The sequence below is a fragment of the Leptopilina boulardi genome, unplaced genomic scaffold (assembly GCF_019393585.1).
Source record: "Leptopilina boulardi isolate dan_hultmark-lab unplaced genomic scaffold, ZJU_Lbou_2.1 LbouV2_122, whole genome shotgun sequence".
Classification (NCBI taxonomy): Eukaryota; Metazoa; Arthropoda; class Insecta; order Hymenoptera; family Figitidae; genus Leptopilina; species Leptopilina boulardi.
In genome coordinates, this window is record NW_026137666.1 from 3,582,868 (window position 1) to 3,597,508 (window position 14,641).

At 28.7% G+C, this 14,641-nt stretch overlaps 2 protein-coding genes across 4 annotated transcripts; both read left to right on the forward strand.

The window, feature by feature from the left end:
* Window positions 1-5,327: 5,327 nt before the first annotated feature.
* LOC127287110 (uncharacterized) lies at window positions 5,328-7,553 on the forward strand. The gene is made up of 3 exons (XM_051313875.1): window positions 5,328-5,473; window positions 5,676-5,987; window positions 6,062-7,553. Exons 1-3 carry the CDS (start codon window positions 5,429-5,431, stop codon window positions 6,311-6,313), a joined length of 609 nt encoding a protein of 202 aa, XP_051169832.1. The 5' UTR covers window positions 5,328-5,428; the 3' UTR covers window positions 6,314-7,553.
* A 526-nt stretch (window positions 7,554-8,079) lies between these two features.
* Window positions 8,080-14,028, forward strand: LOC127287156 (uncharacterized). Of its 3 annotated transcripts, XR_007843848.1 has the most exons (5): window positions 8,080-11,326; window positions 11,403-11,884; window positions 11,958-12,113; window positions 12,176-12,218; window positions 12,352-14,028. XR_007843848.1 is itself a non-coding variant. In XM_051313954.1 (3 exons), exons 1-2 carry the CDS (start codon window positions 11,242-11,244, stop codon window positions 11,813-11,815), a joined length of 498 nt encoding a protein of 165 aa, XP_051169911.1. In that variant the 5' UTR covers window positions 8,082-11,241; the 3' UTR covers window positions 11,816-11,884; window positions 11,958-12,223. The 3 variants fall into 3 exon arrangements, 1 of the variants encoding a protein (XP_051169911.1); XR_007843847.1 differs by having other exon boundaries at window positions 8,083-11,326; window positions 11,958-12,218; window positions 12,352-14,026; XM_051313954.1 differs by lacking the exon at window positions 12,352-14,028 and having other exon boundaries at window positions 8,082-11,326; window positions 11,958-12,223.
* Window positions 14,029-14,641: the final 613 nt, after the last annotated feature.

The window sequence follows — 14,641 nt, forward strand, 5'->3', positions numbered from 1 at the left end:
GAGAAGAATTCATTGTACTCAAATTTTATTTAACTATTTACAACTAATTTTATATTATTTTTAAAATTTATTGTACAACGATTTATCAAAACACATTTGAATACAATGTAGTCTAAAAATGTGGGAGAACGTATTCAACACATTGCAAAGTTTCACCTTTTAAAGCTTAAATTTCAGTCAAGAGTTGGGTAAAACGTGAACTTTAAAAGTTAATGAGTCAGGTAAAATATTATTGGTGGGGGGATATGGGCAAAAAATCATTCTTACTTATCGACAGTTGGTTCTAGCATTGATTCCTTTATTATCTACACTATGAAAACTGTCAAAACAATTATTTTTAATTGTCGATGGTTGATTTTCATACTTAGCACGAATTTCTGTAGTACATACAGATTACCGCTTTTTCACTCACACACCTTATAATACGCACAATACATATAATACGCTTACATATAACCTAACCTAACACACATGTAACGCAATACTAGTTTCGCTTACAGCTACATTGAACGGAATGATTTGAACTGTCCTTATATATGAAGTGGCAGAAAAATTCACAACTTGTGAGAAACGCTTGTGAAATGAATAAATGATTTATTTTACTTTTATTATTATATTATTGACTCTTAACAGAATAAAATATATTGCGGTCAATTAATTATGGTTTAGAAATTAAAAATTTCATTCAAGTTTTTAATTTAAAATAAAAAAAAAAATAAAAAAAAAAAATCTATTTAAAAAAACAGAATAAAAATAAAGTTAAAAAAACATTCCTGCAGTGGGATTACTAATAGCGCTAGTCGCTATTTAGCGCTTTTCGTTATTTAGAATTAAAAACTTACATATTTTTAGTGAAATTTGTTCCAAATCATGGCCAAAATAAAATACCGTTGACAGTTTCTTCAAAGCTTAAACTGCAAGATGGTAATTTAGAATAAACTATAAACATAACCCTTCTAAATAAGGACATTGACATAGAATTCATGTCAATTTCCTAAAATATTTTATCTACGTAGCAAACAAATACAACATGAAGGTGGAATCAATTCTCCTACTTCATGTTTGCCAACTGTTAGTTTCAAATAAAATAATTAACTACTGACGAAATAAATTATACTTTAATATTGCAAATAACCTATTAATTTAATAAATAACAACATTAAAAATAAATTATCTAGTTTAATGTTAAAATAATTTATAAAAGGAAATAAATTTTTTTAATTTAATTTAATAAATAAAAATTAAGAAAATTAATCTTATTGCAAGAATTAAAAATAATAATTGCATGAGATTTAAAATTAGGATATTCTTTACCAGCCTAAATTTAAAAATTGGTAAATTTTTTAAATTAAATTAATTAATTATTTTTTAATTAAATTAATTTAAATTTTCATTTTTTGAAAAACTCTTTAACTCAGAAAAAATGCCCTATACATTTTTTTAGTGAACCCTTGCGTAAGAACAAAAATTCTATTTCTGAGGTTATATCTTCAAAATTTTTTAAATTATATATTTTCCCCCTTTTAGACAATGTCTAATAGAAATTTTTAATCCTATGAAAATGATAATAAACATAAATGCAATAAATATTTAATTATTTATATAAAAAAGAAAAGTAAATAGTTTATTATTATTGGATAAAGTTGAATTAGTTTCTTGATTTTTTGTAAGGATAGAAATTGGAAATAAAATTATTAATATAATAATATTAATAATTATCGTTGCTTTTAGATATTTATTTTAATTGCTTCATTTCAACATCGTGGGGAATCCTTATGAAATTGATACAAAATAAAGCAAATATGAGAAAAAAAATACACAGAAAAACAATTGTACCAACCTAAATCTATCAAAATGATACCATTTTTTTAGTCACCCGATAGCAAGAAAATTTTTTAAAGTGAATGTAGCTTTGAATCGCTACGTAGCGAAATCTTCGTAGCGCTGTCGCTATTTGTAATCCCACTCCTGAAATGCGTTTTTAAAAAAATTAATTTTTTAATTATTTATTAACAATTGAATATTTTGTTACCTTTCCATTAAATTTGCAATTACTCTGTTGCTTGTTAATGAAATTTAATAAAATTTGGTGAGTATATAGAAAAATGATGTCTCTTTGAAATGCAATAGAAATTTCAATTAACCTTTACTGTTAATGCAAAAAAATTTGTTTATTTAATAAACAAATGAATATTTAAACCATTTCTCATATGTTTAGGAAAAACTTTCAAAAACGACATAAATCTACACTTTCTAAACTTCAATTTAAAAAAAAAATCTTAGTACCTTTAAAAAATGAGTGAATTACGCGAATTTGAAGAGAGACGTGCAAGGGCTGAAACAGTCACCACTGCCGCGTGCGGCGCGTTACCTCGCGTCGATGCCTATTCTCTGTTATCGAATTATTGACTAGAATTCTTGAATATCAAATTTTTTCTTTATTTTATTATTTAACAATCATATAACTTTTCATTACAACTGGTTTCCGAGAATTTTTTCAAAAAACGAATATTCATTGAATTATTTTGCAAGTAACAGAATTAGTATCACTAGAGAAAATTTTACATTCCAATGTAAAATTTTCTCTAGTGATACTAATTTATACTAATACTAATTTGGCTAAATAAAAATTTGGTTTAGCGAAAATTTAATTAAATAAGAATTTGGTTAAAGAACAATAACAATTCTATTAAAAAAATTCAGTAATATAAAAATTCTGCTATTGAAAAATTTGGTTCTACGTTAAATTAATTTTCTAAAATTCAAACTTAGTACACATTGAGCGCCCCAGTTAAAATCTTTTCGATGAAATAACAAATTCATAAAATTAAATTTGTTCTTATATTTATAAGAACAAATTTAATTTTATGAATTTGTTATTCTCATATTTATAAGAACAAATTTAATTTTATGAATTTGTTATTTCATCGAAAAGATTTTAACTGGGGCGCTCAATGTGTATTAAGTTTAAATTTTAGAAAATTAATTTAACGTAGAACCAAATTTTTCAATAGCAGAATTTTTATTTAACCGAATTTTTTTTAATAGAATTGTTATTAAAGTCTAATTTTTATTTAACCAAATTCTGATTTAATTAAATTTTTGCTGAACCAAATTTTTATTTAGCCAAATTAGTATTAGTATAAATTATATTAGTATAAATGAGTATCATTTGATAACACAGAATAGGCATCGACTCATTTTTTAAAGGTACTAAGATTTTTTTTTTAAATTAAAGTTTAGAAAGTGTAGATTTATGTCGTTTTTGAAATTTTTCCTAAACATATGAGAAATAGTTTAAATATTCATTTGTTTATTAAATAAACAATTTTTTTTTCATTAACAATAAAGGTTAATTGAAATTTCTATTGCATTTCAAAGAGACATCATTTTTCTATATACTCACCAAATTTTATTAAATTTCATTAACAAGCAACAGAGTAATTGCAAATTTAATGCAAAGGTAACAAAATATACAATTGTTAATAAATAATTAAAAAATTAATTTTTTTAAAAACGCATTTTAATTCATTTGAACATTGAAAATGTCTCCGGTGACGCATTACACTTATGACATTTTGCCTGCATTTTCTTCTGCCAATATTATGAAAATCACTTTTATGTCCTTGTAAATAGAAAAATTATTGAAAATTATTGCATTTTACTATATAAACTATATAAATCGAAGACATTTCTATTAATTTCCGAGCGATGAGGTTTGTAAAATTCATAATTTATTTATGTTTTGTAAGAATAAATATTATTATTTCTTTTGTAATTGTTGTAAATTATTATCAACTTTTTGAGGAATTTATTTTTTTTAATTTGTGGGAAGCAAGATGTATATGGCTTGAATGTATTGAAGAGAATCTTAAACAAGGAAGACCTATACGGAGAAAATCTGAAAGCACTGAGTATTTTTTCTCACAGCACTGGCTACTGTGTAAACCAAAAAATTAAATTCCAGAGTTCTGAAAGTTCTCCATACAGCACTGAATGCTCTGCAGAAAATAATCACAACTTTTTTTTGACATTAATCAGAGTTTTGTTTTATATTAGTTGACAACAGATTATTCAGAGCTACGAATGTAGCAATAAATTCTTTGCTTGAAGTCGTGACTGCTGTTCTCACAGCTCTGAGTACTGTGTAGAATTATTTTTTAGAATTTAGAAAACAAAGGAACGTTTAACGTCAATTAAAAAGAAGATAGCCATTATTATTTTTTCTTGTTAAATATTGATTATAATTGGCATGTTTATAAATAGTTAATGAATAACAGAAATGAAGACTTTAAAAAGTCTTTTTAAAAACTATTATTTTTAAAAAATTTTTTTAGTTATATAGCAAATAAAGTTATTATACTATAATGAAATAATAAATAATTATTTTTAAAATAAATTATTATAGGTAAATTTTAAATATTTATTTGTATTTCTCAAGTTTTGAGATTTTAAGATTTCTTAGCTAATATCAAATTACAACCTAATCTAAATTTATGGATAATTATGATTAAAAAATAATAAGTTTCAATATTATTATTTTAAATATTTATCACTTGAAGTAAAAAAAAAATATGAATAATCTTAGTCATATAATCTGTTTTTCATAAAAATATTAGAAAACCTCTAAAATTGATTAAAATTGTCTTGAACGCTTGTTTAAAATTGTTGTCTATTTTTTATTAAAGGTTTAGTGTTATTTTATTTCTTTAATCCTAAGAAATAATTCTACACAGTACTCAGAGCTGTGAGAACAGCAGTCACGACTTCGAGCAAAGAATTTATTGCTACATTCGTAGCTCTGAATAATCTGTTGTTAACTAATATAAAACAAAACTCTGATTACTGTCAAAGAAAGTTATTATTTTCTGCAGAGCATTCAGTGCTGTGTGGAGAACTTTCAGAACTCTGGAATTTAATTTTTTGGTTTACACAGTAGCCAGTGCTGTGAGAAAAAATACTCTGTGCTTTCAGATTTTCTCCGTTTTTTTATTTTTATTATTATTATTATTTTTATTAATTTTATTTTTTACACTAAAAGATGGCAGTATTCCATCGATTTTCAAGGTTGGATTATTTACGTAATAAATATTGTATAATTATTATATATTGAATGTTACATTATTTAAATGTGATTCAAAATCATTTACGAGCATATTAATATATTTCTCTATGTTGAATTTATATCAACAACTATTGATTAAACTACATTTGTCTTTTTTTCAGGGTGACTCTCAGAATTCTATAAAAGTTCTTGCTGATATTACCGCAAACACTTGTGCAAATTCAAAATCGAAAAATGGAATACACAATTAATACTCTCATAACTGAATGGGATTCAAGAGATGTTTCAAAATTTCCAGGGTTTTGGTCAATTAACAATACTAGAAAAGGAGTATTATTCAGCTACGTTGGTGATTCGAAAATAATGGTAACACGTACCATTCTCATAAAAGAGGACATGACTGTCGAAGTAAGTATTTATGGTTTGTAAGTTTTCATCTGCTTATGTTTCTTTCTCAAATTTTGGTAAAATATGAACTTAATATATGTCTAAAAGTAAAGCTTTATTAAGTTTAAAGTTTAAAAGTTTAAAAATAAAACTTAATTTTAAAATAAAGCTTTCTACGAGAAAGCAAAACAATTTTTAAAAAATTTCTTTTTGATTTTTTTAGCTTGGGGTTTATAATTATCCCGCAAAGTATCGAGTATTGGATAAAGTTTCCTCAATTGTAGAATTGCAAATTGCAATGATTAAAATTGTTTCTTTAAATATCTGTACAAGATCTTGGAAAGGATTGTGCAAAAATGGATTTTACTTGCCAAAAAGTTTTTCATCTAGCCAAAAATGTAAGGATTGCCAAGTCATCACAAAACGAGAAAAATTAAAACAGCAGCGAATTACCAAACGTTTAATCATTAATAGTAAAAAAACGAAAAACAATTATCGAAAAGTAAAAGAAAGATTAATTCGAAGTATGAAGAAGGTAAACATATTATATTATTAAACTGTAGTTTATTAATTAAAAAATATTTTTTTTTGTATCGCTTTTTATTCCAGATCGAGAACATGCAAGGGCATATTGATGATTTGATAGAGAAGTGTTCTGCATTAAACGAAAATGCTTTAAATAAAAATATTAAAAATTTGTCGAAACAACAAAGAGAAGTTTTAAGAACTACTTTTAATTCTTCTAAAGTAAAAGATAAGCAAGAAATGAGATACTATTCTTTCAAGTATTCTTTTAAGCATCAAAAGTCGCAAGGCATATCTTCATATTCATATTCGTGGATTTGCCCATATATATATTAGGGAGGTTCAAAAAAATTTTCTTTGAATCTTCCCAAGTCTTACCCCCTTAATATCTTTTATATGGGAAAAAAAAATTTTCCTAATTTTTCCAGATTTTTTGAACAATTTCTAGAGGTCGCTATTGTCGCACAAAGTATGGAAATCCATTATTTTCAAAAAAACATTTATTTAATCCGATGTTTGGTGTTAAAGGCATTTCAGCATTGCGTAAAAGAATGTTCCAATAACTGCTGTTTCAGATTCTGCAATAAAAATTGAAGTAGCGTTAAGGAAAAAAGATATAGCTACTTTTTGACAAAAAAAATGATATTTTTTAAACATTGTCCGTCGTAAATGATTTTTTTATGGTTTTACAGTATCAGGATATGTATAAACGCTTTCAGTATCACTTCCGCAAGTGCTGAGCTACATAAACTGTATTAATCGATTTCAAAATTTAACATGGCGGGCTTTAAAATGGCGATCAAGAGTCTAAAAATGTTGTTTAATGTCGAATAATATGGAATTTAATACTACATTTTATCACATATTGATGAAAAGGCTTACTCTGTTAGGGATTTGAGATCGTTTACTGTAAACCTCACAACTTAGTTACCAAATTTAAAATGGCGGATCTAACATGGCGAACCAGAAGTATAGAAAAGTACGTAAAAATACCTACACGGAGAGAAATTTCTCACTTACTATAATAGCGATTTTGGTATGTTCGTTTTCTTAACAAAAACGCTTAAAGTTATACTAAAGTATTTCCAAAAAATCCCAAGCGTTAAAAGATCACTAATATTAACGTTATTAGTAGCAACTTTATGGCTGTATTGCACGAATGACGAGTGAATATAGTTCCCCTCTCTGCCGTGCGAGATTCGTTCAAGGCACATACCAATATAGCGTCAACGTCGAGCGATTATTTTAATTAGTTATCAAATAATCGCTCGACGTTTGACGCTATACTAGTATGTGCCTTGAACGAAATTAGCATGGCAGAATGAATAACTGTATACAAATGACATTCATACGAATATAGAAGAATAAATGACACTTTATCTCTCGGGAACAACTAAAACTATTTTAGTATGTCCAAGAGTAGTATTGATATAAATTTTATGCTATGAATGTCGCAATAAATTTACTAAATGAGTAAGTAGTTGTCATACGAAATTAGTGAGAAATTTCCAATTGTGTCTCATGTTAGATCCATCATTTTGAATTTGGTTACTAAGTTGTGAGGTTTATAGTAAACGATCTCAAATCCGTAACAGTAAGCCTTTTCATTAATATGTGATAAAATGTAGTATTAAATTCCATAATATTCGACATTAAACAATATTTTTAGACTCTTGATCGCCATTTTAAAGCCCACCATGTTAAATTTTGAAATCGGTAAATACACTTTATGTAGCTCAGCACTTGCGGTAGTGATACTGAAAGCGTTTATACATATCCTGATACTGCACGGAGAGAAATCTGCTGCGATTTGCGCATGAGCAAGTCCATAGGAATATAGCATGGACACTTCCAAGCAAAAACCATAAGATTCCATCTGAATATCAGGTGAGACTCATACAATAATACCTCGCTCACTTAGGATTTTTGCTTGAAAGCGTCTGTTACTATATTCCTAAGGACATGCTCATGCGTAAATCGCACCAGATTTCTCTCCGTGTGTAAAACCATAAAAAAATCATTTACGACGGACAATGTTTAAAAAATATCATTTTTTTGTCAAAAAGCAGTTAAAGAAATATCTTTTTTTTCCTTAACGCTACTTCAATTTTTATTGCAGAATCTGAAAAAGCAATTCTTGAAACATTCTTTTACGCAATGCTGAAATGCCTTTAATCACTTCGCAGTCGAGACCAAAATCTCATAAGTGAGCCCAAAATGTCAGTAAATTTTTGAATGACCAAAATTTGTGCAAATGTGTATACTATGGTATTTAAGGTCGCTGATTACGATTCCAAAGTCAGATTTTAGAAATTCAAAATGGCGGAGCCAATGTAAACGATTTTTCAAAAAATGGCAAAAATTATTTAAAAATACTTAAAAATTGTTACTTGGGGGTTTTTGGGGTCGCTGATTACGAACCTAAAGTTAGATTTCAAAAATTCAAAATGGCCGAGCCAATATGGCGGACAATTTTCTAAAAATTTAGAAATTAATTAATATTACTTAAAATCTTTTATCGAGACTAACTATATTCGCCATATAAAGATCGCTGTATACAAAGCAATTAACAGTCCTGTTAATCGAATATTACAATGACAGTACTGTGAAGGTAAGATATAAATAACAGGACAAGCAGGAATGGAAATGGGAAAAAACAATTGCCAACTAATCGCGTAAAACAAAGAAATGGCATTAGCTGAAGGAAAAAGAAACGAAATAAATGGCAGAGTCACCACTTAAACAGCGCAAAGAATAAAACAATGGACAATCGCTTTAAACATAGATGACAGTGACAGTACTTTGGAGGCAAGACCCAAATAACAGGGCAAGCCGGAATGGAGATGAGAAAAAACAATTGCCAACTAATCGCGTAAAACAGAGCACTGATGGTCTCTGAAGGAAAAGAAAACGAAATAAAACGACAGTCATCACTTAAAAAGTGCTGATAATAAAACAATTGACAAACACGTTAAGCGAATATGACATAAATAAGAATAAACAAAATGAATGACAAAACATTGTGACTAACAAGTTTCAGACAAATTTGGTCAATTGTCAACATATTTGATCACCATATTGGATACGCCATTTGTCATTTTTCCGATCTGACACCAAATTTGGAATCAGCGACCCCAAAAACCCCCGAGTAACGAGTTTCAAGCGAATATGGTCAATTTTCAAAATTTTTGGTCGCCATATTGGATCGTTCGATTTCCAAGGGAAAAAAATTCACTTGTAGCCGTAAAGTAGACTTATTGTCACCACAGAACGGGAAATCGCACCATGGAAATAACTTTTTACAATCTTTCGACTGTCAGTAGCGGGCAAAAATTTGCAGAGGAAAAATTTAATTTTTTTTAACAATCCTTGACACCTTTCTCTCTTCAAAAAAAAAATAAAAAAAAATTTATTAAAATCCTTTTCTCTCTTTCTGCCATTCTTGGCACTATTATAAGTCAACTGATTAGTCAAGAACACACGTTTGAGGTCCCCACGTTGGGCGCCATTTATAACGAATAATAATTTTACAAAGCAAAAATTAAAACTGTTAAATGAAATAAACGTATTTAAATAATAATTTGAACTCCCGGAACTTGTATTAAGGACGCCAGGTGAAAAACCAAATTTACTCAAAAGCTACGTTAGACAATTTAATTTTTTACCGTCCCAGGACTTTCGAAACATTACGGTTTTCTTAAAATTCTGCCGAACTGCTCAGCCATTTTTGGAGAGTTGCTGGGAACCAAACGTGAGTCCTTACTTAGGCGAATGACGAGGGAGAGAGAGAGAGACAGGGAGAGAAAAGGTCCATAAATGTCAAATGAAATCAATTACACCAATTTTTCTCTTTTAATACCAAATAACATAAATTTATTAATGTACCAAAAATGTGTTTCTATTTACAATGCCTGACTTTGTCAGGAAATATAGGCCTTCGACTAGCTTGACTCGACATAATACAAAAATAAATAAAATTAAATTAATATGTTTAGGAAATTTGAAATAAGCGAATAAGAAATTATATCGTTGAGAGACGGTCAAGCCAGAAGGGCAAACATGGTGGCGTATGAATTTCGCCTCACGTTGATATGATAATAAAAAAAGAGTAAATTAAATCAAAGAAAATTACCGGCACACTGAGAAATCTGTACTTTGTGCCGTGTAATTCCGCACAAAAGAATTTATTACAATTTTGACAAAGATACCTTTAATTTTGGACCTCTTATCAAATCAAGATAATCTAGGCGTCAGCGTGGCGACTACAGACCGCACCGGACACAATGGCTTCCAAAATTGATAAGTTACAATCTTTCTGCTCCGGCAGAAAATCCAATCTAGCCAAAATATAGGCTTCAAAATATAGGCAAAATACTTCAAAATTTAGTGCTTCTTGCACACAAAACCAAAGATTGAATCTTTAATAAAGAAAAATGGCCACTGCCAAATTTCTACAAAAATACAACTAGACTTTCGCAAGTCACGACCAAGAAGAACGATTCTTCACGGGTTTCCAATGTCCATTCGATTACCTTGCCCCTTAAATCGGCGCAAAGGCGACAAAATAGTTCACTACGCTGACCTCGTGACATATCCCCCTTATTTGGAAACGTTAGCGGCCTTCTAATTGGCCGAACGAATGCTGAGCTTAAATGGACGTCTTCTTCGGCAGTCGTGAGTATCTCGGAGTGCGGGATTCTCATCCGCACCCCACCCTCGATGTACGGTCCTTTGTCGCACTCACGTCTGCCATCCCACGTAGGAAACTTTGTAGCTTGATCTCCTGACCCCTCAGGAGTGTTCCTTTCTTTGTCCTTTGACTTCTCTCTCTCTCAGCCTTACTCAGGCCCGTATCACCAATTTTCATGAAAAATGATATAAAAAAAATAACTTAACCATGCAACTATTTAAATTATTTATGCCCCTTTAGGATTTGACTGTATCTCCACTAATGGAATAACAAAGTTAAAATAAAATACCTCAGAACGGAAATTATATTTTATTCTTAATCTTTAAATTAGGTGTTCTTGGTCGATCGTTGCAAAAATTATAAAGGTTTCTTCGAAAGAGAGAAAATCTGTTAACAAAACATGCCGTCTAAAGACTGCAACGTTACAATATATTCTTTTAAAAATAATGGATTTCCGTACTTTGTGCGACAATAGCGACCTCTAGAAATTGTTCAAAAAATCTGAAAATTTAGGAAATTTTTTTTTACCGTATAAAAGATATTAAGGGGGTATAATTTTTTTTGAACTTCTCTAATGAAACCTCGCTACAGGTTTGATCCTCAATTATTTGCTATGTTGAAGAAAAAGAGTGATGCCCTGAAAGCAGAAGAAAAAAGAAGTAATATTAATAATTAACCAGATTAATTTGCATTACTATTAATTATATATGCAATACAATCTTTCTCATTATTTAGGAGTATTAGTTATTGATGAGATGCAGATTAGCAAGTCAGTGTCCTTCGATAGTGAGAACCTCTCTGTCCTAGGCTTCATTGATTTAATTGAACACACACCGGAAAATCAAAAAAAGGAACAAGCTGATCACTCTCTGGTATTTTTGTTCCAACCTTTTAGAGGAAAATGGATACAAAATGTGGCAACATTCCTTAGCAAAGGTGCCGCAAATGGACAAGTCCTAAGTCGTCTTGTTACTGAGTGTATTATTCTATTGGAAAATCACGGATTTTATGTGGATGTTGTAACAACAGATGGTGCTCAATGGAACCGTGGAATGTGGAAACATTTCGGTTTAAAAGATCTTGAAGCCAGTTGCAGACACGTTTGCACAGTTGACGAAATTGACAAAGTTGACAATTGTCGTTTGTAGATTTGTTCAGATTTCTCACATTTTTTGAAAAATTTTCGCAATTTTATGACGGCTAAAGACAAAATATTGGTAGGTATTAATTGTGGTGAATTAAAATAAGATTTTTTAAAATATGTTAACATTTTATAAAAAATTTTTACAGACTCCTGATGGATGGTTCAAAAAACAAAACTTTAAAAGTATTATAAAGTGCAACGGTGGAGCAAAATACTTAGGTCTTAAAATTGCGCACAAAATTACAGAGGATCATATTGATCCTAAGTTTTTTCAAAAAATGCATGTGCATAAGGCACAAGAAGTAAGTTCAACTATAAAAATTATCACTCGCGTTAACAAACTTATCGAAGCAATGACTTCCAGATGTTCGATAAATGCACTGACACCAGAAAGTAACTCATATGAGGTAATTTTTATTCATTTATTTCTTTTACTTGAAAATATTCAATGGAATAATTTAAATCTTTTTAAAATTTTTGTACTTTTTAGTTAAAATGTAAAAAAAATTATTCAATGCAATTATAAAATTTATTTTTCAGGCAATAACAGAATTCGTGAACTATTTAAGGATTTGGAAAAAAAATAATTATGAAGCAAACAATTCTCTTTTTATGTCTAATAACACATACGTTGGGTTTAAAGTAACCTTAAAAACTACTGTAGAAGTTATGAAATTTCTCATTGAAAATGTAAATTTTCTTTTTTAATTACCGCTCGACTTAATCAGAATGCTTTAGAGGGGATGTTTGGATTGATCAGAGGTTGCTGCGGTTCTCATGACAAGCCAGATCCCCTTCTTTTTATTCAGATTTATAGTCTGTTAAGTTTTTATTCCTTAGTCAAGCCTCCAAAGGGATCAAATGTTAATAGTATGGAAATTTTTGAAACTTTACTATCTGCGAAGGATTCAAAAAATGAGAGTAAAGAAGAATGGAAACAAGTCCTTGACCAGATAATAGAAAGGGGTGAAAACAACGAAAAAAATTATGGCGCGCAACATGCTCACGATTACAACGTTTTCGGTGTAAACGACATCGTTTTGGCATACTTTACTGGTTTCGTCGCAAGAAAAATTGAAAAATGGACATCTTGTAGTCCATGCTTTTTGTCTGCTACTAAACCAAGTGGAAACTTGCCTAGGGATGAAATGATCCGTGGCTTGAGCAGAGGGTATTTGATTTATCCTTCAAATGAATTGTTCGATCTTTTATTCGCATTGGAAAGGGCTATCCTCCAAACTGTAGAAGAGGAGCAGCTTAACTTTTATACGTTCCAACATATTGTATACAATATACTTGCTGAGCCTATAACTTTTGTGGGTTGTTACGAACAAAAAGAAGCCCTAACTAAAATAGTTATAAATTATTACTGTATCACACGAACGCAAATAATATGCCAGAAGCATAACGCTGTTTATGATAATGCGTAAAAAGAAGAAAAGAAATATCGGAAATTATCGAAATTAGTAGGTAGCTCAAGGAGTGAAACTGTAAAAAGCTATACTAATGAAAAAAGAACTATCAAAACTGTAAATGGACAAAAAAGGAAGTGTGAATTGACTCATGGTTTTAATACTGCGTTAAAAAACGTTAGGCAATATTAGCGGCTGTGAAACCGAAGCAAGTATTAGTGTTAATTTCGAAAAACCAAAAAGCAAACTCAGTGTAATTACTGAAAGGAACAAAAAAAGCATTAAAAACATTGGAGAAAGAGGAATTTATAAAAAACCAAAAACAACCAAAAAATGTACAAGTTACAAAAAACGGAATAAAAGTATTATCTAATACAATCTTACCGGAAAATTTTTTAGCAATTAAAAAGCAGAAACAAGATAAAGTGATTGTTGTTAAAGAAGCGAAGAGAGTATTATTACCGTATTTTTTTACAATAAATATGTTAAAAACGAAGTATTTTTTAGATATATATTTATATGTAGAATATTTTTTCGTCTGTACTTTTATGGAATTTTATATTAAAAAATGTTATAATAACATTTTAAATAAATGTTATTCAATTTTTCAGTAAAAAATATTATTTAAATTTTTAAAAGTGTTTATTTTGTATCTTTATTACTTTTACACAATTATTACATTACATTTTACTATACTTAATTCACACAACAATAAATAAAAAGTTATTAGGGTGGCGAGTTAACCAAGAAATCAGGAATAACTGGGAAATTACTGGGATTTTAAAAATTTACTGGAAATACAGTTGAATTATTCACTTCAATCATAAACTTAAATCAATTCACATTTAAACTTACAATTAGTAGTTTAATAATAATAAATGAGAAAGTACTGGGATTTTGTAAATTAACTGGTAAAACCATGAAATTATTCACTTTAATTATAAACTTAAATTAATTAATCATTAAAATTAAAAGTTTAATAATAATAATAATAATAACTGGGAAATGTCGAGGATTTAAAAAATTTACTGGAAATACAGTAGAATTATTCACTTCAATTATAAACTCAAATTAATTCACAATTAAACTTACAATTAGTAGTTTAATAATAATAAATGAGAAATTACCGGGATTTTGTAAATTATCTGTTAAAAACAAGAAACTATTCACTTTCATTTTAAACTTTAATTAATTAATTATTAAAATTAAAAGCTTTCCAGTTCTGTCCATAATTCCAGCAAAATAATAATCTTTCATTACTTATCGTTTAATTTTGTTTTGGAGTTACGAGTCATATCCTATTTCTGCAATCTACAAATATTTAACAAATAAACTTAATTAAAGTACGAATTTAACATCTGTTTCAATTATCATAAAATTAATGACATGTTGAATAATTTTAAAACTTACATACCTTG

Coding starts and splice junctions, on each gene's coding strand:
- LOC127287110 (XM_051313875.1), top strand. CDS start 5,429: ATGGTAACACGTACCATTCTCATAAAAGAGGACATGACTGTCGAA. Junction 5,474..5,675: donor AAGAGGACATGACTGTCGAA/GTAAGTATTTAT, acceptor TGATTTTTTTAG/CTTGGGGTTTATAATTATCC. Junction 5,988..6,061: donor TAATTCGAAGTATGAAGAAG/GTAAACATATTA, acceptor TTTTTATTCCAG/ATCGAGAACATGCAAGGGCA.
- LOC127287156 (XM_051313954.1), top strand. CDS start 11,242: ATGAAACCTCGCTACAGGTTTGATCCTCAATTATTTGCTATGTTGAAG. Junction 11,327..11,402: donor GAAAGCAGAAGAAAAAAGAA/GTAATATTAATA, acceptor CTCATTATTTAG/GAGTATTAGTTATTGATGAG.